The sequence below is a fragment of the Microcaecilia unicolor genome, chromosome 6, assembly GCF_901765095.1.
Source record: "Microcaecilia unicolor chromosome 6, aMicUni1.1, whole genome shotgun sequence".
In the NCBI taxonomy this organism is placed as follows: Eukaryota; Metazoa; Chordata; class Amphibia; order Gymnophiona; family Siphonopidae; genus Microcaecilia; species Microcaecilia unicolor.
The window spans coordinates 170,424,862-170,448,682 of NC_044036.1; the positions used below are offsets into that span (position 1 = coordinate 170,424,862).

A 23,821-nucleotide genomic window follows, 5' to 3' on the forward strand; every position below is an offset into this window, starting at 1 on the left:
GCTGAAAAATAATTCTGTGCTCGCCTAAAACCCGCGCCTACACTACCGCAGGCCACTTTTTACCGCAGCTTAGTAAAAGGACACCTGTTCACAGCCCTGTGGTAAAGGAGGAGGGGAGCAGTTATGGCACAACAGTGACACCTAGTGGCTGGGTATAAGGCCCATAATTACATAGCTGCCTCATACATGGATCCCAGCTACAGACGGTTACCACAATGACTCAATGACTCAATGACTAAAACAAGTTGGGCACTAGGAAATATGAAATGATAGAAAAATCCCTCAATTGCAAATCAGATCATTGCCCTGGTTTCAATTGAACAGGAAGCCACTGGGAGCTAGAAGAAATTGCTGTGTTACAAAACGTGTATAATTCTTAAAAAATAAAATAAAAATGATTCCTTTGTTCTTAAAGTCTTAAGGAGCTTCTATAACCAAATGCAACAGAAAGTCAATAACAATTTTTAGTTACAATAGGTGGCCTCTCAGCTGTGCAGTTTTATACCATACAAAATTCCTATACGTTGGCAAGCGTTACTCAGCAAATAAATTTATCTAATGTTTACTAAGGTGCATTAGCATTTGTAATGTGCCTTTAAAGTTAAGGCACGTTACATGCTAATGCGTCTATATGTGTCTATGTGCGCGTTAGCGTTTAATGCGCGTAAACCGTTTATGCGTATTAAACACTAACGCGCCTATGGCGTGCCTTAGTAAACATAGGCATAAGAGGGTTGTTTATTAATATCTGGCATGTGCTAACATTACTATTGCATGTAACCTACCTCAGGCCCTATTTTATTCCTAACACCCTGATATTCAATGCTATTTACCATCCAGTAATAGCTCCTGACCAGTTAAATAGTGTTTAGCCAGCTAACCATTAATTGTCAGTGGGTTTTGGCCAGTTACCTCCACTGAATATTTGCAGTTAGCACACAGCAGCTATCCAACTATATTTATTTTATTTATTTATTTGTTACATTTTTATCCCACATTTTCCCACCTATTTGCAGGCTCAATATGGCTTACATAGTACCGTAAAGGTGTTCGCCAATTCCAGTGTAAACAGTTACATGGTGAGGTTATGGTAAGATAGAGTTCATGTGGCATGGCCACATTAATGAATCGTACAGCGGAAGAATTGAGTTCAGTCCATCAGGCACTTTGTTGTGTTGCAGAGATCAGGCATTTAAGTTGGATTGATAGAGTATGCATTTTTAAACAGGTTAGTTTTTAGTGATTTCCGGAAGTTCAGGTGGTCGTACATCATTTTCAAGGCCTTTGATAGTGCGTTACACAGTTGTGTGCTTATGTAGGAGAAGCTGGATGCGTAGCTTGATTTGTATTTAAGGCCTTTGCAGTTTGGGTAGTGCAGGTTTAGATATGTTCGTGTTGCAATATAGCTGGTTAGTGCCGATATTCAGCACTGGGTTTATTGGTAAAATAGGACCACATAAATAGCAGTCCTATCTTTAACTGCTAGGATGTTTTGTATATTCTTCCATTGAGTTCACGTTAGTAATTGTGTCTCTCTGGTTGCAGGGCATTTCCTTGAGACAGCTATTTGTATATAGTGAAACATAGGCCATGTCAGAAGACATTCCCTGGGCAAAAATTTACATCTAAAAGATAATATTGCTTTCTCTAAAAATTGAAAGAATAATTTATATTGGCTAAAGGTTGCTATATAAAGAACGTATATTCAATAGTTAAAGATGAAAAATAATCACTATAATAACCGATGATGATGTGGGGGTGTAAGTTTTGCCAATTAAGTAAGGTACATATTGATGAGCCGCACACTACTGAGGTCAGAGGTGAAGCTGTTTTTTTTTGAGAGAGCATCGCTGTGATAGAGTTGACTAGATATAGATGTTTTTCTCATAAATTTTGTCTGCCTATAAGATTGGATTAAATTACATTTTAGACATATTTCATTCAGTGAAACCTCCATGAGAGATGTATTGTATACTCTAATCCTGATGCACAATGTAATGAGATAAGGGCTATAGAAGGCTAAACAGCCCAAGCTTTGTCCTTAGATGTTTCATTTAAGCTGCAGATTATCACGGGAGGTCAAACATTCTGAACATCAGAGATATTGCCAAGGGCTTTATTCCAATCAGAATCCCCTTGTATTAAGGTCATAAATAATGAATGTTCAAATACCTTCAGAGCCAGGTTTCTCATAGTATGTGTGTGTGCATTTTCACTATATAAGACATCATACTTGATTAATTCAGAAATGCTTTGAAATGATTTTTTAGAGAACTATACAGTAAGCATTTTCCCCACAAACATAATGGGGTAGATTCCATATATGGTGCAAAAAAAATGTCATCGCAAAAAGCGTCATTCTATAAACCGTGCTTAAAGCAGTTATGCCTGTAAATTTAGGCACATCCATTTGCACCAATGAAAACATGGTATAAATGCCCATGCCTCAATTTATGTGTGGCACCCCCATATTCTATAATTATGCATATAACTCAAAACCACACCCTTGACCATCCCATTTGTGTGCCCCCTTTTTGGGGCCATGCCTAAATTTACATACACAAGTTCTAATTAAATCTAATTAGTGCCAATAATTGCTTGTTAAAATTGGCACTAATTGGCTTGGTACGTAATTAAATTGCGTGCACAAGTTTGGGCGTATGCCCAATTTTACGCATACAATTTTTATAGAATTTGAGGGAAAGGAAGCAATTCTACAACAAGATATGTCCATTCTGGTGCCCTGGTAACGAGAGGTGAAAGCCAGTTTTCTATAGACACTTGAGCACCCAACTGTCCTTAAAATATACTAGCATAACATTTAGGTGTGTCTACATTTAGAGGGTCAAACAATAATAAACAAAAGAGGTCAGTGACACTCAAATACCCAAAGTATAATTCTCTAGATATCACTACCCCCCCTGTTTACTAAGCCACGCTAGTGGCTGCTGTGCAACAATGCTGACATAGAGGCAGATGCAGCAACCAAACGTAAAAAAAATCTAAATCGTTAAAGTCCCTAACGATTTTAAAATAACAAAAAATGCACCAAAAAAAAAAGTCACACATGCTGAGATCGGTAGTGAAACGTACAATGTATCAAAGAATCACAATACACATCGTTAATCGGCCCCCAAATCATGCGCAGAGCAGCCAAGCGTTATGTTAGCTGCTCTGCGCATGCCACAAACAGTCACAACACAGTCAAATCGCAAGCACATGGCTCCCAAATAAAAACAAAAATAAAAAAAAAGGGTCGGGAGGGGGCAAGGGCGCTCATCAGGAGCGTCCTGTACAGACGGCCTTGCCCCCCCCCGCTGCTTCCCACTTTCCGCCGCTCCCCCCACCCCGAAAAAGCAAAATTCTAGCAGCCCCTGCCCCCTCCCCACTTTCCGCCGCTCCCCCCACCCCGAAAAAGCAAACTTCTAGAAGCCCCTGCCCCCCTCCCTTCCTCAGTACTCTGTCACCTGTGCTCCGCCTCCCGACATCCTCCGTCCGTGCCCCGCCCCCTTTTGGGGTCGTCGCCGCCATTCCCCTCCTCCATCGGGCCCCCCTTCCTCTTACCGGGCCCGTGCAGCGCCTCTCTCCTCTGTCCGAAGGCGCTGCACGGGCAAGAAGAACGCTGAATCAGCTGATGCCTGCCTTCGCGATGGCGCGTCTTTCTCCTCCTGGGCCCGCCCCTGTCTGACGTCAGTAACCTACGTAGGTACTGAGGAAGGGAGGGGGGCAGGGGCTTCTAGAAGTTTGCTTTTTCGGGGTGGGGGAGCGGCGGAAAGTGGGGAGCAGCGGGGGGGGGGGGGCAAGGCCGTCCGTACAGGACGCTCCTGATGAGCGCCCTTGCCCCCTCCCGATCCTTTTTTTATTTTTATTTTTTTATGTGTTTTCTGAGGTCCTTTGGACCAATCACAGCGCTTTTAGCTCTGCTAATGCGCTGGGATTGGCTCAAAGTTTGTTTATTTTTTCAATTAACACTTTTTCCTGGCACAGAGCTGTCCTAACGAGAGGTCCAGACCTCTCGTTAGTTTTCCTGCCTTTTTCCTGCGTAAAGGCAATCGGAAAAGGTTAGTGCATGTCGTTTCAATGGGGTTTTCACACTAATTGCTCATCTCCATTCCGTTTTCGTTAGCTGCTACTGTCGTCGGAAAATAGGCTTAAGTGCATGGAAAGGATAGGAAATTCTTCCCTGAGGGCTCATTTAACGATGAAAAACGTTTAGTGCATCTGCCTCATAGTCCATTCAAAGTGAATGGGCTGTGTCAGAATTAGCATACAGCAGCCGCTAGTGCAGCTTAGTAAACATGGGGGCGGGGGGTATTTTATGAAGTGAAGGAGGAAAAGCTTCAGAATATACCAGTGCAAAGATACTTTGGTATAAATATCTATCATAGGCATAAAAACATTCTTAGTATTGTTTTATATAAACAAACAACATTGTCCAACAAAATTGTGAAAAATCAAAACTTATCTTTAAAAATGAGGACTCAGATATTAGCTGGGAAGAGCTTCCCAGTCTGGTCCAACGTGTTTTGCAATTCTGCTACAGAGAACAAAAAAAAAACCACACACTCCAATGTTCAGTTCAGCTTAACGTGTGCTTGCTCAGCTGGTTTGATAGCACATTATTTAAAAATGCAAAACCACACATTGTATTGCTTCCCCCATCTAGCCCTACTGATGAGCCCTTCTACTTTTCCCCAGGACATCGTATACTCATTGTAGATCGCTAGACATATTTTTTTACCCAAAAGATATGGATTTTCAGACAGCCAATTTCCCCAGCTTTTAATACATGGTCTGCTTGTAACATACTACAGAAAAGGGTACCGACTTTGAAGAAAGATGATTTTGAAATTATTCAATAAAGCAAAATATCTCCATTGTCACTGCAAAATGTAGGTAATACTTATTAACTATAGCCTGGCAAAACATAGGGGTTGAGTAAGGATACTGGAGACAAAAAAATAAAGAGGAAGAAATATACTAGAAATATTGGTAATGGGGGCAATTCTATAATTGAGAGCCTCCATTTAAGCTTCGTGATATAATGAAGTGGGAGCCTATCCTGCTTATAATCGAAATAGAAAAACGCCTATATTGTGACCCAAATCGGGAGATAGACGTTTATCTCACAAAAACGAATAAAGCGGTATAATCGAAAGCCGAATTTGGACGTTTTCAACTGCACTCCGTCGCTGATGTGGACAAAGTTGATGGGGGCGTGTCGAAGGCGTGGTGAAGGCGGAACTGGGGCGTGGTTATCGGGCGATCAGAGATGGGCGCCTTTCGCCGATAATGGAAAACAAATATGCATTTTTAGTGAGAATTTAGGGCACTTTTCCTGGACCCTATTTTTCCATGAATAAGGCCCTAAAAAGTGCCCTAAATGACCAGATGACCACTGGAGGGAATCGGGGATGACCTCCCCTGACTCCCCCAGTGGTCACAAACCCCCTCCCACCACAAAATATGCCGTTTCATAACTTTTTATTTTCACCCTCAAATGTCATACCCACCTCCCTGGCAGCAGTATGCAGGTCCCTGGAGCAGTTATTAGGGGGTGCAGTGGACTTCAGGCAGGTGGACCCAGGCCCATCCCCCCCCACCTGTTACACTTGTGCTGGTAAATGGGAGCCCTCCAAACTGCCCCCCAAACCCACTGTACCCACATGTAGGTGCCCCCCTTCACCCCTTAGGGCTATAGTAATGGTGTAGACTTGTGGGCAGTGGGTTTTGAGGGGGATTTGGGGGGCTCAACACCCAAGGGAAGGGTGCTATGCACCTGGGAGCTGTTTTACCTTGTTTTGTTTTTTTGTAAAAGTGCCCCCTAGGGTGCCCGGTTGGTGTCCTGGCATGTGAGGGGGACCAGTGCACTACGAATCCTGGCCCCTCCCACGAACGAATGTCTTGGAGTTATTCGTTTTTGAGCTGGGCGCTTTCGGTTTCCATTATCACTGAAAAACAAAAACGCCCAGCTCAAAAAAAGATAAACGTCCATGTTTTTCAAAAATACACTTCGGTCCGCCCCTTCACGGACCCGTTCTCGGAGATAAACGCCCATGGAGATAGACGTTTTCATTCGATTATGCCCCTTTATATTTATAACAGCATCTGGGCCCTCAGATTCCATTATAGAATACTAGAGCAACCCAGTATAGCAAGCTAGGAAAGGGATAGAAAATAAGACAAAGAATATTATAATGCCTATGTATTGCCCCATGGCGCGACCTCACCTTGAGTATTGCATTTAATTCTGGTTGCCGTATCTTAAAAAAGATATAGCAGAACTAGAAAAGGTACAAAGAAGGGTGACCAAAATGATAAAGGGGATGGAACGCTTCTTATATGAGGAAAGGCTAAAGAAGTTAGGGCTTTTCAGCTTGTAAAAGAGACAGTAGAGGGGGGATATGGTAGAGGCTGTAGCGTACCAAGGGTGGGGCGGTGAGGGCAGTCCACCCCGGGTGCAGGCAGCAAAGGGATGCACAGAGCAGTCACACAGCTGTCGGCTCTTCCGGTTCCATGCCCCCTCTGATGTCACTTCCTGTTCCGGGGCAGGGGACACCAACAGCCGCGTAACTGCTCCATGCACCCCCAGGTTGTGAGTATCAAGGAGGTTAGGATGATGCACTTCAGAGTAGGGGGATGTGGGTGATGCACTTTGGGGTAAGAGGGAGGTGAGTGGTGCACCAGGGGGGGCATAGTGGCTACCTGCCCCGGGTGGCAAGCAACCCAGGTATGCCACTGGGTAGAGGTCTATAAAATACTTACTGGTATAGAACAAGTAAATGTAAATCGATTTTTTACTCTTTCAAAAAGTACAAAGACTAGAGGACACTCAAGGAAGTTACATGGTGCTACTTTTAAAACCAACAGGAGGAAATATTTTTTCACTCATCAAATAGTTAAGCTCTGGAACTCGTTGCCAGAGGATATGGAATCAGTAGTTAACGTGGTTTTAAAAAAATGTTTGGACAAGTTCCTGGAGGAAAGGTCCATAGTCTGCTATTGAGATAGACATGGGGAAAGCCACAACTTGTCTCTGGGAACAGCGGCAAGAATCTTGCTACTATTTGGGATTCTGTCAGGTACTTGTGACCTGAATTGACAACTGCTGGAAGCAGGATACAGGACTAGATGGACCATTGGTCTGACCCAGTATGGATATTCGTATGTTCTTATGGCATACATTTATGCATCTGCTATTACACAACACATAGATCTGTAAGTTAATAGGAGCCCTGTCAAGTCCCACCCATGTTTGCATCCCCTTGCATTTACACACTATCCCCTGGATCCTATATGTGGCACCCAGATTTGTGCACTCAAATTTGGGTGTGCTCCCAAGATGCCCGTGCAGATTAATATATATAACACAACATGTGCATAAAGGTGAATTTTGCCATGCACCTACAGGTTTCAAAACAATCTGTTTCTCATCAGCAGTCTACTTTTCCTTCTCTGGAAGACCTCAGATTTCGACTCTCACCTTTCCAGTAGACTTTGTTCCTTTCCAAATGCAAAAGTAGCAGATAGTCCAGGCAGCAAGAAGGCAGAGGGCCAGTTCCCAGCGCAGATTTCCAATGTGTTCAATCCCATCTGAAATGGCTAGCACCCTGCGTCTACAAAAAGACAACAGAATAACGTCTAAACACAGCAACACATTGCAAAACTCTGAGCCATGCAGAAGCACTATTTGAAAGTTATGTTTCCATGTAGTCCCCGACAAGATCATCCAAAGACATAAATATATGGATGTAAATGAATAAAGATGAAATAAAACCAAATATTTAGCATCAAACAGTTCAAAAAGAAATGAGCTAAACAACTGCCCTGGTGACATGAGTTATAAAGGTATTAAAGCACATCATTCTTACAATGCCTCATAGGCAGAGCTTCAAAGCATAGGGTGAAGGATGCTGCGTGTGTCACCAAGCAGAAGTAAGCTTCCATCTCAGGTCTTTTAAATAAAATCACCTCTACCCAATCTTTAAAAAGATACCAGGGTCTCTTCTTTGACCATATTGTGTTTTGCAAAATCTGAAGTCTCATAAAACTAGACACAGAGAAAATTACGACAAAGGCCATATGTTCTATCCAGTCTGCCCCTTCTTACCATCTACTAGCTCTTCCTCTCCCTATGAGATCTTATGTGCTCGTCCTGTGCTTTCTTCATCTCCAAAAACAACCACAAAAGTGGGGAAACTGGATCCACTACAAGGGGAAGCACAGAAACAGAGGAGTAGCGCGATCAACAGGATGCTTCCAAAAAAGCAAGAAGACATCTCTTTGATTTTTTTGGAAGCATCCTGTTGATCACAGTACGCCTCTGTTTCTGTTCTTTCTTCATCTCCACCATCTCCACTGGAAGGCCTTGTACATAAATTGTGCTATTCTTGGAAAGTTTACTTATTAATGTTGAAAACCTACTAATCTGCAAGATTCTCAACAGGATCTTTTTTTTAAGGCTGTGGATTGTAAACAATGGAAAGGAGTATAACACATATGCTATGTCATAATTCTCTTCCACATATGCTTTTTCATCACTGTTACACTGGACAATGGTTTAATAGCTTTCCAGACACACCCCCTCATGGAAAAATTAAAACATATTTTTATGAACTTACTAAACTTTTAAAGAATTTTAAAATATATATATTTTTAACATGCAGATATAAACATACCGCAGGGTGCCTGAGCGTGTTCCACATAAGTCCTTTTAAACTGTGGTCAGCATGTGCTAGCAGCTTAGTAAAAGGAACCCAAAGTTAGGAGCATTAATCCTTTGAATATCGAGCCCTATGTTTAGATTCCAAGAAGATGCCTATTTTAAACCTTTATAGAATAGACTTGTAGAACCAGTTCAACAGTGTGCAAATTGAAACAGAGCTTGACAAGAGCACAGCGAAACGCTGGCCACCGTTGGTTGGGGGTACTGGAGCTGTGGCAACCGTGGATAACAGCAGATCGACCTTTACAAGCTAAATTGTCTTGTTTGATTCATGTAGATTTGGAATTAGCTGACAAATAGCAGCAATATCTAGGAGAGTTAGAATTAAGGAGAACTTTTCCCCAATAACTATTTCTCTTCTGCATTCAGCTGTGACTTTTGGGAGGTTTTTTGCCCACGATGAGGAGTATAGAAATGATTTGTAGTAGTAGTAGATCCTCTTAAGACCAAGGAATTGGTCAACAGGATCGCTACGTAGTCTGTGGGACCATAATTGACAGCACCTTGAGGTTTTTTCCTCCCTGTTAATCACATCTGACATCAAAGTTGTGGGATACTTTGGAAAGGCATACTAATTTCCTTTTTACAGTGCAGGGGGAGTCATGAATTATTAGATAGTGTTAGCACAGCCACTCCCACCACCACTTCAAATTGAAACATAGCAATTTATACCCGCACTAAAGCTAGTGTAAATGTGTGTGCATTATATGCACATATAGGATTAGATTCTATATGTCACACCTACAAAATTGGTGCCGAAATGAAATACGCCTAGGCGTATTCTATAAAGTATACTTAACTTTAGGCGTACTTTATAGAATAAGCCTAAATTTCCACAGGTGGTTTATAGAATACGCCAACATTTCCACGGGTGGTTTATAGAATATGCCAAGTGCCTGTCCATGCGACAAAATTTAGTGTACACTTGGTGTGAATGCTGATGCCTACATTTCGTGTGGACTGGGTGAATTCTATAACAATGCGCACAGGTTTTAGAAACACCCACGGCCATTCCCTCTTTTCAACTATGCGACTTAGAATTTATGCTCATCACGTTCTAGAATATGCTTAGAAAGTTCTGTGTGTAAATTCTAATGAATGCCAATTAGTGCCAATAATTGATTAACTGGCAATTATCAGCGCTGGTTGGCTTGTTAACTGATTAAGTTGTGTGTGCAAATCCAAAATACAACTGGATTTGCATGCACTGATTTACTGATTGCATGCACTGATTTACCCCATTGGACAGGGAGAGGGTGTGAGAGAGAAGAAGCTCAATATCCCTGGCTGACAAAACAATACATCATATCTCCAACGAGAGGCTGGAGAGAGGTGTCCTCCAAGTGGCAGCGTCCAACAAACCCGGATAAGGCATTGAAAAGGGAGCAGCAGAAGCAGGGCTGTGAACTCCTCAGAGAACCAGAAGACATGAAGCATCTGGAAGAAGGAGTATTATTATTAACATCTGTATAGCGCTACCAGACGCACGTAGCGCTGAACACCTGACACAGAGAGACAGTCCCTGCTCGATAGAGCTTACAATCTAAAAATACAGACAGACAAGACAATTAAGGGCGAGGAAAGTACTGGGTGAGAAGGAACAAGGATAGGGGAATTGAGTAGTGGTTAGGAGCCAAAGCCAAAGTTAGGAGTACCCAGCCCAGAACCAGGAATGGAGTTGAATGATATAAAACTTTCTGTAGCAGCCCTATGGGAGGCCCACAGCATCCAAGAAAACTGGAGTGGGAGGTGGGCTGTAGGCCTTGCAGGAGCGGGAGCCATATTAGTAGAACTGTCTGAGACTGAAGGATTAGGCCTCAAAATCCTTCAAGAATAAGTAGAGTATATGAACTAAAATAATTACAAATTTCTAGCTGTTGGGAGTTTTTTTTGCTTTGCTTTGGGCAAAAATATAAGCAGAAAACCTGGACTGGCTCAGTTTAGAGCCTTGGCATGAACTCGGTGAACAGTGAATGATAATACACCTGGAATGGTGCTGCAGTACTGATGGAGAGGTGGACCTGGGCACTACAATATGTTTAAAAATCCCCCATAAGTGCCACTTTAAATCTGGATAATTCACCACACTTTAGTAAAAAAAAAAAAAGCCCCTTTATCTTTTGGACTTTTTAGAAGTAAAATGATTCTATATTTTATTAAAACTAATTCTATTTATAGAACTCTCCTTCCCAGTATGTACTTCACAGTTATTTACACTGATCTTGATGTACAATTTTGAAAAGGAACAGCAAATAGCACCTGGGGTTTACATAAATTCATAATCATGGGAGTGACTAACAGGTGAATTTTCGAAAGAGAAGGGCGCCCATCTTATTATTTATTATTTATTGCATTTGTATCCCACATTCCCCTACCTATTTGCAGGCTCAATGTGGCTTACATAGATTTGTTAACATTGTCATTTCATGGTATCAGATACAGTTAGTAATGTGTAGCAATCAAGGAAGGGAAGAGAGAAGTGGGAGGAGAGTGATTAGGGTAGTTATAGAAGGTGGGCGTTCATACTTGAGTGGTTGGTGAAGTGACTTAGTGAGGCTATATGTTCTCAATTGTAGGAGAAGAATGTTTTCAGCGATTTTCGAAAGATAGTTGTTTCGTTGATTGCTTTCAAGTCTGTAGGTAATGCATTCCATAACTGCGTGCTCATGTAAGAGAAGGTAGTGGCATGCAACTGCTTGTATTTAAGTGCTTTGCAGCTGGGGTAGTGCAGGTTGAAAAATTTGCGGGATGATCTTGTGGCATTTCTGGGAGGTAGGTCCACGAGGTTTAGCATGTAGATTGGGGCGTCTGCATGAATGATTTTGTGTAAAATCATGCAGATCTTGAACGCAATGCGTTCCTTAAGTGGGAGCCAGTGGAGTTTCTCTCTTAAGGGTTTTGCGCTTTCATATTTAGTTTTTCCAAATATGAGTCTGGCGGCCATATTCTGGGCAGTTTGGAGTCTTTTGATTGTTTGTTCTTTGCACCCGGCGTACAGTGCATTGCAGTAGTCCAGATGACTTATTACCATTGACTGTACCAGGGTACGGAAGATGTATCTCGAGAAGAAAGGTTTTACTCTATTAAGTTTCCACATGGTGGAGAACATCTTTTTCGTCGTTTTTTTTTGCACGTGGGTATCAAGAGTGAGGTTTCGATCAATGGTGATTCCAAGAATCACCGACACAAATTGGGAGATGGGCGTCCTTCTCTCAGGGTCGCCCAAATCGGCATAATGGAAAGCCGATTTTGGGCGTCCTGAACTGCTTTCCGTCACGGGGATGACCAAAATTCACGGGGGCGTGTCGGCACCGTACCAAAGGCGGGACTGGGGTATGATTTAGAGATGGGCGTCCTCAGCCCATAATAGAAAAAAGAAGGGTGTCCCTGATGAGCATTTGGACGACTTGGTCCATTTTGTTTCACAACCAAGCCTCAAAACGGTGCCCAAACTGACTAGATGACCACCGGAGGGAATCGGGGATGACCTCCCCTTACTCCCCCAGTGGTCACCAACCCCTTCCCACCCAATAAAATAAAATTAAAAAACATTTTTTCCAGCCTCTATGCCAGCCTCAAATGTCATACCCATCTCCATCACAGGAGCAGTATGCAGGTCCCTGGTGCAGTTTTTAGTGTATGCAGTGCACTTCAGGCAGGCAGACCCAGGCCCATCCCCCCTACCTGTTACACTTATGCTGGTAAATGTGAGCCCTTCAAAACCCACCAGAAACCCACTGTACCCACATGTAGGTGCCCACCTTCATTCCTAAGGGCTATGATAGTGGTGTACAGTTGTGGGGAGTGGGTTTTGGGGGGGGATTTCGGGGGCTCAGCACACAAGGTAAGGGAGCTATGCACCTGGGAGCAATTTGTGAAGTCCACCTGATGAGCATTTGGACGACTTGGTCCATTTTGTTTCACAACCAAGCCTCAAAACGGTGCCCAAACTGACTAGATGACCACCGGAGGGAATCGGGGATGACCTCCCCTTACTCCCCCAGTGGTCACCAACCCCTTCCCACCCAATAAAATAAAATTAAAAAACATTTTTTCCAGCCTCTATGCCAGCCTCAAATGTCATACCCATCTCCATCACAGGAGCAGTATGCAGGTCCCTGGTGCAGTTTTTAGTGTATGCAGTGCACTTCAGGCAGGCAGACCCAGGCCCATCCCCCCTACCTGTTACACTTATGCTGGTAAATGTGAGCCCTTCAAAACCCACCAGAAACCCACTGTACCCACATGTAGGTGCCCACCTTCATTCCTAAGGGCTATGATAGTGGTGTACAGTTGTGGGGAGTGGGTTTTGGGGGGGGATTTCGGGGGCTCAGCACACAAGGTAAGGGAGCTATGCACCTGGGAGCAATTTGTGAAGTCCACTGCAGTGCCCCCTAGGGTGCCCAGTTGGTGTCCTGGCATGTCAGGGGGACCACTGCACTACGAATGCTGGCTCCTCCCATGACCAAATGCCTTGGATTTGGTCGTTTTTGAGATGGGTGTCCTCGGTTTCCATTATCAGCGAAAACCGAGGTCGCCCATCTCTAAGGTCGACGATCTCAACTTTTAGGTCGACCATCTCTTAGGTCGACCTAAATGTTGAGATTTGGGCATCCCCGACCGTATTATTGAAACGAAAGATGGATGCCCATCTTGTTTCGATAATATGGGTTGCCCCGCCCCTTTGTGGCACTGATCGTAGAGATGGGCGCCCTTAGAGATGATCGTCCCTGTTCGATTATCCCCCTCCATATGAGAAAAACTTTCAATAAATGCAAAATTATTTCTCTTTAAGGAGAATCTTAATGATTTCTAATTCATACTGGTTTTCACTTTTATAAATGATGAGCTGAAGACTATACACTGAGAAATAATGGAAAGATAGATGCCAGAATTTTCTGTTCTGTATCACCAACCAGTGATACAGCAAGAAAAACAAAGAAAACACAAATAACTCAATCACAGCTATTTTCTATGACACATGACAATAAATGTTGTAAATAATTCCCTTGCTCTGAAATATATTGCATTTTCTTTGTTATCTCTGACCACCAGCTGGTTCTCCCCTGGCCAGGAATACTGAATCAACAGCATCATTTTTATACACTCTACTGCCAGCTGAATTTCCGCTCTATTGATTCATTCAGTGTATCTCTGCTGTTGCCACCTCTATCGCCAATTCCTCATGAAGTGCTTTGGCTCTATTATTCTATTAAGGCTAGCAGCTCACAAGCTCAGACACAAGTGAGGATCCCCTATTGTCTCAGCTAAGAGTACTATTCTTAAGCTTAATTGTACTTTCTTTGAATCTAGGGAGATGCAGGTAAAAAGAAAAGAAATTATTGTAAATAAACATTATCCCACTGATTCTATAAAGGTTGCCAAAAATTACATGCACAAATATAGGCATGGTTCCGATTTGCATTTGCAATTCAATTGAATAACAAGCCATTTAGTACCAATAATTGGCTTTTTAACAAGCAATTATTGGCACTAATTAGATATAATTGGGTGTTAGGTGCGTGATCTTTCTAGAAGCCAACAGATTACAGGATCCGAGGCAACATGGCTTTACCAAAGGAAAATCCTGACAATTGAATCTGATTGACTTCTTTGACTAGATCTGGATGAAGGACATGCACTAGATCTAAACTACTTGGATTTCAGCAAAGCCTTTGATACGGTCCCCCACTGAGAAAGCTGAACTTAGGACCCAAAGTGGTGAACTGGCTAGGAAACTGGTTGACCGACAGGCGGCAGAGGGTGGTGGTAAATGGAATCCACTCGGTAAAAAGAAAGCTAATTAGTGGAGTGCCTCAGGGGTTGGTGCTGGGGCCGATTCTGTTTAATATAATTCTGTTTAATAATTGTGAGAGACATTACCGAAGGATTGGAAGAAAAAGTTTGCCTTTTACGGACGATACGAAGATAGCCAATAGAGTGGATACCCTGGAATAGAAACCATGAGAAGGGATCTTCAAACGTTAAAAGAATGGTCAAGTTAAAGGCAGTTAAAATGTAATGCCAAGAAGTGCAGAGTGATGCATTTGGGGTGCAGAAATCCAAAAGAGATGTACCAGATAGGTGGGGAGAGATTAGTAAGCTTGGCTCAGCAGAGGGACCTTGAGGTGATGGTGTCCGAGGATCTGAAGGTGATGAAATAATGCGACAAGGCAGTGGCCATGGCCAGAAGGATGCTGGGCTGCAGAGAAAGGGGTATAACCAGTAGAAGAAAAGAGGTGTTGATGCCTCCTACAAGTCATTGGTGAGTCCCCACTTGGAGTATTGTGTTCGGTTTTGGAGGTCGTATCTTACCAAAAGACTTGAAGCAGTTCGAAGAAAAGTGATGAAAATGGTATGGGATTTGCGTTGCAAGGTGTATGAGGAGAGACTTACTGACTTGAACATGTATACTCTGGAGGAAAGGAGAAACAGGGTGATATGATACAGACATCAAATATTTGAAAGGTATTAATGCACAAACAAGGCACTAGAACTAGAGGACATGAATTGAGGTTGAAATGGGGCAGACTGAGGAATAATGTCAGAAAGTATTATTTCATGGAGAGGGTGGTAGATACCTGGAATGCCCTCTGGTGGGAGGTGGTGGAGATGAAAATCATAACGGAATTTAAAAAGGCACGGGATAAACACAAAGGAATCTTGTTTAGAAGGAATGGATCCAACGTAGCTTAGCAGAGATTTGAAAGCAACACTGGCAATTGGGAAGTAAAACCAGTATTGGGCAAACTCTTATAGTCTGATCGTGGCTGGACAGATTAACTTTCAGCTTCAGAAGTTGGAGAAAAAGACCAGTACTGGGCAGACCTCTACAGTATGTGCCCTAATTGTGGCTGAATAGATTTGTACGGGCAGGAGTGGAGCTTTTCAGGGGCTTCGACATTACATTTCATAAATTTTAGAACAAGGGCAGTGATGGGCAGACTTCTACAGTCAATGCCCTGAAAATGGGAAGGACAAACCAAGACCAGGTATACATATGAATTATCACATACCTTATGTAATGAGTTTATCTTGTGGGGCAGACTGGATGGATCGTACAGGTCTTTATCTGCCTCATCTACTATTACTATGATCTGCGCCTAAAATTTATGCATGGCCTGAAAAAGTGGGCATGGAAAGGGGACAGCCATGGGCATTTTGGAGTGGAACAGGGGCATGGTTTTGTGTTACATGCGTAATTACAGAATAAGAGTGCTCCACGCATAAATTTAGGCATGAGCATTTGCACCATGTTTTCACTAGTGCAAATAGATGCACGTAAATTTAAGCATGACCATAATTCTTAAGTGCTATTCTATAAACTGGGCTGAACTTTAGGCGCGGCTTATAGAATACCGCTTAAGCAGGTTTTTTTTTGTGCTGATTTTTTAGGTGCCATCTTACTGTAAACCGCCTTGAGTGAATTTCCTTCAAAAAGGCTGTAAATAAATCCTAATAAATAAATAAATAAATAAATAAGTGTGTGTTTGTTAATGGGGATAATGAACTGTACATTATCTGCCTATATTTTATATGATATGTGTAAATCTTGGAAAATATCTCCTAGGCATGCCATAAATAAGTTAAATAGTACTGCTGAGAAGGCTGAACTTTGCTTTACACTGCACATGATTGGGAAGCTAGTGGAAACTATGTCTAGTATTTTAACATGGAACTTTTTTCTCTGTAAGGATGAGAGAAACCAGGATAGGATTTGCCCACCAATGCCAAAGTCTGAAAGCTTGGTGAGCAGGCGTTGATGGTCAAAAGTGTCAAATACTGATGTGATATCCAGTGTGATAATGCACAAGTTGGTGTTCTGGCCTATTCAAATCCTTAATTCATCCAGTATTGATAGCAACTAAAGTTCCACACTATGGCTCGGTCTAAAGCCATATTGAAAGTCATTTAACTGATGATTTTCTTCTACAAACTCCATTAGTTGATGCAACATAGTTTTCTCATTAATTTTTGCTGAAATTGGTCTGTAGTTATTCATTATACTTCCATCAAGTGATGATTTTTTTAAAATAATGGTTTAACAGTTGCTTCTTTAAGCAAATCTACCAGTACACCTTCCTGCAGAGATTTATTCACAAGATTTTTTTTTAAATGGTGCAATTATCTGTGGCATTGATCTAAATATTGTCGAAGATCAGGGGTCTAATTGACCTCTGGTGGGTGATAGCTCTTCACCAATTTCTCTATCATGTTGTCATCTACTATGCGGAATGAATATCAAGCATTATCCACTGCTTCTACCCTTGATATGGGCAGAACCAGAGCAAAAGATTCTGAGTTTGAATTTTTCGTGTTAAGTTTCTGATGTAGTCACATTGCATAATCTTGAGGATCAACATATTGTGCTGACTCTTCTTTCCTTCCCTCGATTAAGTAGTTCACCGTGTGGAACAGTTCTCTGGGTTTATTTAGAGAAGCTTTAATGTTATCCTTCAAGTACGTATTCCTTTCTTCTTCCCATAATCATTTATATTCAAACATTTTAATCTTATATGTCTCCAAGTTATTGTTTTGTTTTTTTTCCATATTCTTTCTGCTGTTCTTAGATCTTTTCTTCATTGTTTTAGTGGTGTAAGCCAACACCAGGTCTCTCCTGAGCTCTTCACTTTTATTGTCTTTTTTTGGTGCTACCTAATCTAAGGCATCTGTTACTGATTTGGTCCAGTGGTCAATCATATCATTTTGACTCTTGTCCATATTGACTGAGAATGTATCTGCTAGGCAAGCTTTTAGATCTGCCAGCTCTAATTTGGACCTTGCTTGTAGCATTTTGACACATCTCTTTTTCACTCTTTGAATCTTTCCTTGAGAATTCAAATATTCGTAAAGCGTGATCTGACCATGGAACTTCTTGAACAACAGGGGGGATATGATCAGGGATTGGAATAAGTCAGGTGATAAATATACTAGATCTAATATGTTACTTACTGAGTCTTTCATGATTTTTCTGAATTGTAATTGCTCTAGTATTATTCTCCATGACATTTGTTGTGGCGATATCTCATCAATAGACAATTCACCTGGTACATTAAAAATCATCTAATATTCATACTTTCTGTAGATCAATGGGTAAAGTCGATAAAATTCTAAGAATTGTGAACAGTCTGCAGTTATTTTTCCTGGAGGACAGTAGAATAAGCAGAATGCTATAGATGTGCATTCTATAATTAGGAATTCTGCAAATTTGGATGATTCTGCACCAAGCAGTTTAAGTGACAGTGTTGTTTTTTTTTTTTTTTTAATATTACCACTCCTCCTCCTCTTTTATATGACCTGCATGACCATTCCCATTTATATTCTTTAGGGCAGTATTATCTAACCACTACTAAGAGTCTGATTTTAGGAGCCATGATTCTGCAGCACAGTACACATTGAAATTATGCTGCACAATTAGGTCATGTATCAGTAGCGTCTTATTACGAACAGATCTGGCATTTAGTAGGCTTACTTTCAAGTTAGAAGTTTTGTCTACATGAATATACACTTTTCTCAAGGCTTGCGTGACACCATTTGGTTTTCTTCTGTATTTACGTATGTTACCATAATGGCCTCTGTTCAATATTACCTTGATAGGCCTATAGAGACACATGTTGGACAATAGGTGAGGAGGAAGAAAGGAAGTGTCAGGAAGTAAATGATTTTGCTTAGATTTGCTTAGGTTCTGTGTCAAGTCTAAAGTATTCTTTCCATGTCTATCAGGTGGGCTGAGATTTCAACCTTTCATTCCTCATGTACTAACCTGTTTTTGATATTCACTATTGTAAATGTTTAACTGTATAGGTTACAGTTTGTGTGTAGCCCGCTGGCATTCAAGTAAAATTGTACCTTACTGCCCAGGTTGTGCAGCTTTGGAGTGACTTTAGTGGAGGTCAGTGCTGCAAATAGCTTCTGTTTCCTGCACCAGTGAGGATCACCGCATAAATAGCCAGTAGGGATGTGCAGGCAAAAATGGTTTGATTGGCTTTTGTTTGCAAGATTTTGTTTTTTATTACCTGAGGAGGTCTCTGCCAGTCTCATCGGCTGTCTGGTTTCACACCAGGTCCTCTGCTGCTCAGCACTCCTGCCCTGTCCTGGATCAGTCTTGGGAGCCGGGAAGAGCAGATCCTGTGGGACTGTGCTCTCCCAAGCGATCACCCGCGGTGCCCAAGTCTCCCTGCTCAAGCGCTCCTGCCCTGTCTTGGATCAGCCTTGGGAGCCGGGAAGAGAAGATCTTGTGGGGTTGTGCTCTTCCAAGCAGTCACCCATGGTGCCTGCCACTTCACTGCTGCCTCCGCTGTCAAGCTCACCAGGTCCCGGAGCGAGGCAGACACGTTGCTACTACCACGAGCTTCAGCAGCATGTTTCCTCTGCTCTCACCCAGCGGGGGAGATCTCCCATCTCCTTGATGCTGTGCAGAGTTTTCTAGATTTCGGTCGACCTTCCCTTCTGCCAGGTGCACCATTCAGGGTCTGAGCATGATGGACTCGATCCCAGCAAATGTGTGTGTCAGCCGCCATGCTGTTCATGTGCTCCAGCTCAGCTCAGCTTGGTCCATCTGAGGAGATCCCAGCTGTTCTGTTTCCTTCCGGGCATTGCTGGAGTCTCGGATTACTTTCTCAGCTCCTGATGGTTCTGCTTAGGACCCCGGAGGGTGGTCAGGATCTTTGGGGCTGGCCCTGGGTTCGAGGAGCTTGTCACCGAGCTGCTGGTTAGTCAGTCATCTTAGATCCATCTTAGATTCATTCTCCACAGGTCTAATATAAGACACACAAATATTAAGGAGCCTACAGTGGGACATTGTATGCAGTTTGGGCACAGTTTTGAGGAATTACAATGCTGTACAATAGATAACAAGAACAACATGTAGAGATGGAGGAGATCAAAAGATGAAATTACATTGCTATGAATCACGATGGATTTTTAAATTGAACACATTAGATCCGCAAGGATTGAATTCTACAATAGATTGATGTGTTCTATTACATCTAAATAATTTTGAAAATGCACGTTTGACAAATTTTGTTTGCACTTTATGAATGCTTTTCTGTATTTTGGCAAATTCCAACTGGAAATGGATATGATATTAATGGAGTATTTAAACAAAGGCAATGGCATGTGACGTTTCAGCGTCATTTTGAATAATGCAGAATATAGATTGAAGTATGTGAACCATAGGCTGGATGGAATGAATGGAAAGTTGTTCCCTTTTTTATCTTGAGCTGATATGATTTTATTTTTTAGAATTGAGGGGAAGCAGCTCAGAGCCCCTGAGGAAGCTTTACTGAAGTGAAAGGGCTTCTTTTACAAAGCTGCACTACCAATTAACGGAGAGCTACATGCGTAGAAGTCCATTCTATTCCAATGGGCTTCTTTGCATTCAGCACGCTGTTAATGTTAGCACAGCTTTGTAAAAGGAGCCCTAAATTTTTGCACACTCCCAAAACAAATTATTTTTGCTGCACATATTATTGAAGATGCTCCTTTGTGTATATACCTTTAAGAGAGTTTTCCTTGCTATTGGCAGCTGCCTCAACTGTGGACAATCAACTGTCATCCAAGCGGGCAAGGACGGGACTCACAGGATCCTAGGCCAGTGTGTCAACCTTGTGGCCAGGTCCCTCAGCGACAGCAGACACTGCATTGCTGGGTACTGAGCCTAGCAACAGGTCAGCCACAGGGCCAACCAGGTGCCAGATTTCCGTGGAGTAGCAGAGGCAGCTGCATGTACTGAAGACTTTGAGGGCAATGGGAGCAGCACAGGGGAGGATTCTTACACTGTGTTTGCTCATGCAAGGCAAGGATCATCACCAGCAGCTAGAGGGAAAGGTGGTCTTCAGAAGGAATGGGGGAGGGGAAGGATGAAGTAGGGTTGAGAGCCACCTAAATGCCATGCTATGGAGGTGGTTGTGGGGGAGGGTGGGTGTGTGACTGTGGTAGAAGGAGGGAGAGGGGGTGGTGGTGTGTATGAGGTGCTGACGCAGGTTTGAGGGGGTGGGGATGGGGCTTGGCTTTGGGAGTCAGGGTGGTGATGTGGGTGATGGTGGTGTATATATAAGATATGGTAAGCACAAATAAATACTACACTTACCATTACAGAAAATGTATCTGTATGAGTCTATCTGGCATGGACCCCATGCTGTGTGGTCCCTGGTCAACTCTGTAGGCAGTGGGGGGAGGAGAATGTTGTCATCCCCTTGGTCTTGCTGTTGCTGTGTGTCCTATAGTAGGGTATGTCTTCTTTACTATGCAAAGTTGTGAGGCATGCAGCAGGCCATGAAGATTTTGGCTACCTTGTCTAGGGGTAGAGACGCCCCCCTCTGGAATGGTTGAGGCATCTAAATCTATTTTTTCGGCTGGCCAAAGATTCATTCCATGATGGTCCTGGTGGTATTATGGTTCTTATTTTATTTCTCCTCTGCCTAATTTTGGGGGTGGACAATGGGAAACATGGGGGGGGGGGTAGCCTCTGTAACCTGTGAAGGGGGGGGGCAGGAATCACAGACATGGGTATATATTAGCTGGTATGTGCACCTTGTGGAGTTTGGGTCATAGATGTGGGTTCTAGGGGCATCTTGAGAGAGGGAGTATGGTGATGTTAGGAGGAGGGAGTGTGTATGGAGATTAAGAATCCTTGTACTGCTTGTCGAGGAGCCAGCCACCACTGATCTCCCCTTGGTCAAACCTGTGGTAGATTCCCGAATGCGGTAGTACATATACATCATGGCAGGACCCCGGATACAGAGCATACACATTAACAGTCTCTCCCTGGACATCACACACCACCTGCATGTTCATAGAGTGATAGGATTTTTTATTCCCATAGTTGTCCTCATGTGCCTGGGGGGAGGAGGGGGGTCAGTGACATGTTCAGTTGATGAGGCCTATGACTAAGGGGAAGCAGTCTAAGCAGTAGAACTCAGCTATGTTGCTGAGCCATGTTGCTCTAGAGGGCCTGGGCAGTAGTAGGGAAGGTAATATACTGTGAGGTGTGGGTGAGGAAGGCATCAAGGAACTGGGCAAGACAATTGGAGATAGCAGGGTAGGTATGGGCTGCATTGACTATTAGCACTGACTGAAAAGCGCTGGTGGCAAAACAAGCCAGGGAGGTTGTGACCTTAAATGGACTGGCAATGGATTATTCCTGTAAGTCCTAACTTGGAGGAGGGGTTGTAGATGCTCACAGGAGTTATGTAATGCAGCCCTATCAAAGGGGTATCTAGTAAGGCATTCCTGATCAGTGAGGTCCAGGAAGCGGGTCCTGGGCCTAAATACTCTCTGCTAGGGGTATCTCCTCCAGGGTCTTCCTCCAAACTCCCATCCACATCCAGCAAAGTGTCAACCACAATAGCAGTCACCACATCCATGATTGATGTGCAGGTGTCCCGTCACCACAGGAGCAACCGACTAACCCCAACACCACCATTATGCACACCTCCACCTACTGCATCTAATTAGATCCTGACCAAGTAGCAACACACAGCACTCACTTTCCCATCACCAGCACACAGCATAGCACTCATTCTCCCAGCACCAGCACACTGTCCTCACACACAGCAGCAGCACACAGCACAGTGATAAACTGGGACTGGGCAAACTGTGGGGCACAGCACAGAGTACCAATGAGCGACACAATACAAGCAAGTAGGGAGGTAGAATGGGAAGTGTGGGTGTTTGGGAACAATGAGGGTTTGGTGGGACAAGGACAAGGGGGAAAGGGGAGCAAATACAGAGCAAGGGATGGGGTTGACTGGGGGCCTAGCAGGTATGGGCAAGGACTTGAGGAGGATGTGAGACACAGAGGAGGCAGGGCAGGAAATGAGGGGGCCAAAAGGTTCAGACTGGGGAAAACACACAAAGGTAACAAACCACTCTGAAACTCTCCACTCTCTTTCACAAGTGACCAATCCCATCTCTCCACTGTCCAACTCAGCTAATTTGCAAACGGATCCAAAGACAAGTTTGGGCTTGAGTTGTTCGCTTTTATAGCAGGTCTAAATTATGACATTTTAATTTGTAGTCCCAGAAAGTCATTTTGATATCCATTATCACAAAAATAACTTCCATCACATTAGGCTGCCCATCTCACTCCCACGACATGCCCCCAAAATGCCCCTTCTGAAAATGTCTTTTTTTTTTAGCACCTGTCAAACCTGAACTTTTTTGTGGGTATGCTTGATTATATGATTTGGATGTTTTGGAGTGGGAAACACATCTATCTGCCTCTTGTGCCATTTTTGTGGGGCTTTTTAATTTTGATTATGAGGCCCTGGAAGTCCTTTATTTCTAGACAAAGATGCATAAATCATTTAAAAACAAAAATGGCCCATAATCTGCATTGGTATGTCTTTTTCAATAGCTCAACATTTGAGACTACTTTCATGCTAACAAGGTCCCTTGCCAGAAATCTGCTTTGTAAGTACTGAAGATTTTGAATATACTCTGATGTCTCATGGAATTTTGCCATCAAAATACCATGGGAATACAGTCCTTTGTGAACTTTTTAAAGGGACACCTGTAGATAATTATTTTTATTTTCTATCGTTCCCCCCCCCCCCCCCCCCACCCCCCAACTTTCATTCTTTAGCTCAACCGCATTGAAAAGAAAATCAAGTGTTGTGCAGGAAGGATAGTTGGTTTATGTCATCTTCTGCAAGTGCCCTCTGGAGGTGCACAAGAAGCTTGAGAGCTCAATTCTCAGGCTTTGAAGAAAGCATCTTCCTGGGAAAGGGATTCTTTGATGAAGCTTTTACTTTGTAATAGTGTGGCAAACTCTTAAATAGCAGCAGTTTAACTATTGAAGGGAATGTGCTAAGGCTCTGATTGCTGTCTTTCATGGTTCCTGTGGAATATTTATTAAGTCTAGTCAGAATGAATCCTTTGTTTACCCTGACTGTACATAGGAAGGTAGTTTTATAATACATTTTCAATGTTTGAGGCATGCTTTACATGTGAACAACAGCTCTTACAAATTGTGCAACCGAATGCATGCATATAATTACATGTTCTCACAAGATGGAATCTGCCACATGCAGACATTCTCAGGGCTGTGGTTTGGGTGGAGCTGGGGTACAATTGCAATGTATATGCTTATTT

The 23,821-nt window shown here is 42.9% G+C and overlaps 1 protein-coding gene across 3 annotated transcripts in view; it reads right to left on the reverse strand.

The window, feature by feature from the left end:
• The window catches only part of SLC6A11 (solute carrier family 6 member 11), a 310,046-nt gene that overhangs the window by 166,676 nt on the left and 119,549 nt on the right, over positions 1-23,821 (reverse strand). For all 3 annotated transcript variants that reach the window (XM_030207198.1, XM_030207197.1, XM_030207199.1), the window contains one exon: positions 7,484-7,616. In XM_030207198.1, the coding sequence (XP_030063058.1) occupies positions 7,484-7,616 (133 nt within the window). The remainder of the gene's footprint in view (positions 1-7,483; positions 7,617-23,821) is intronic.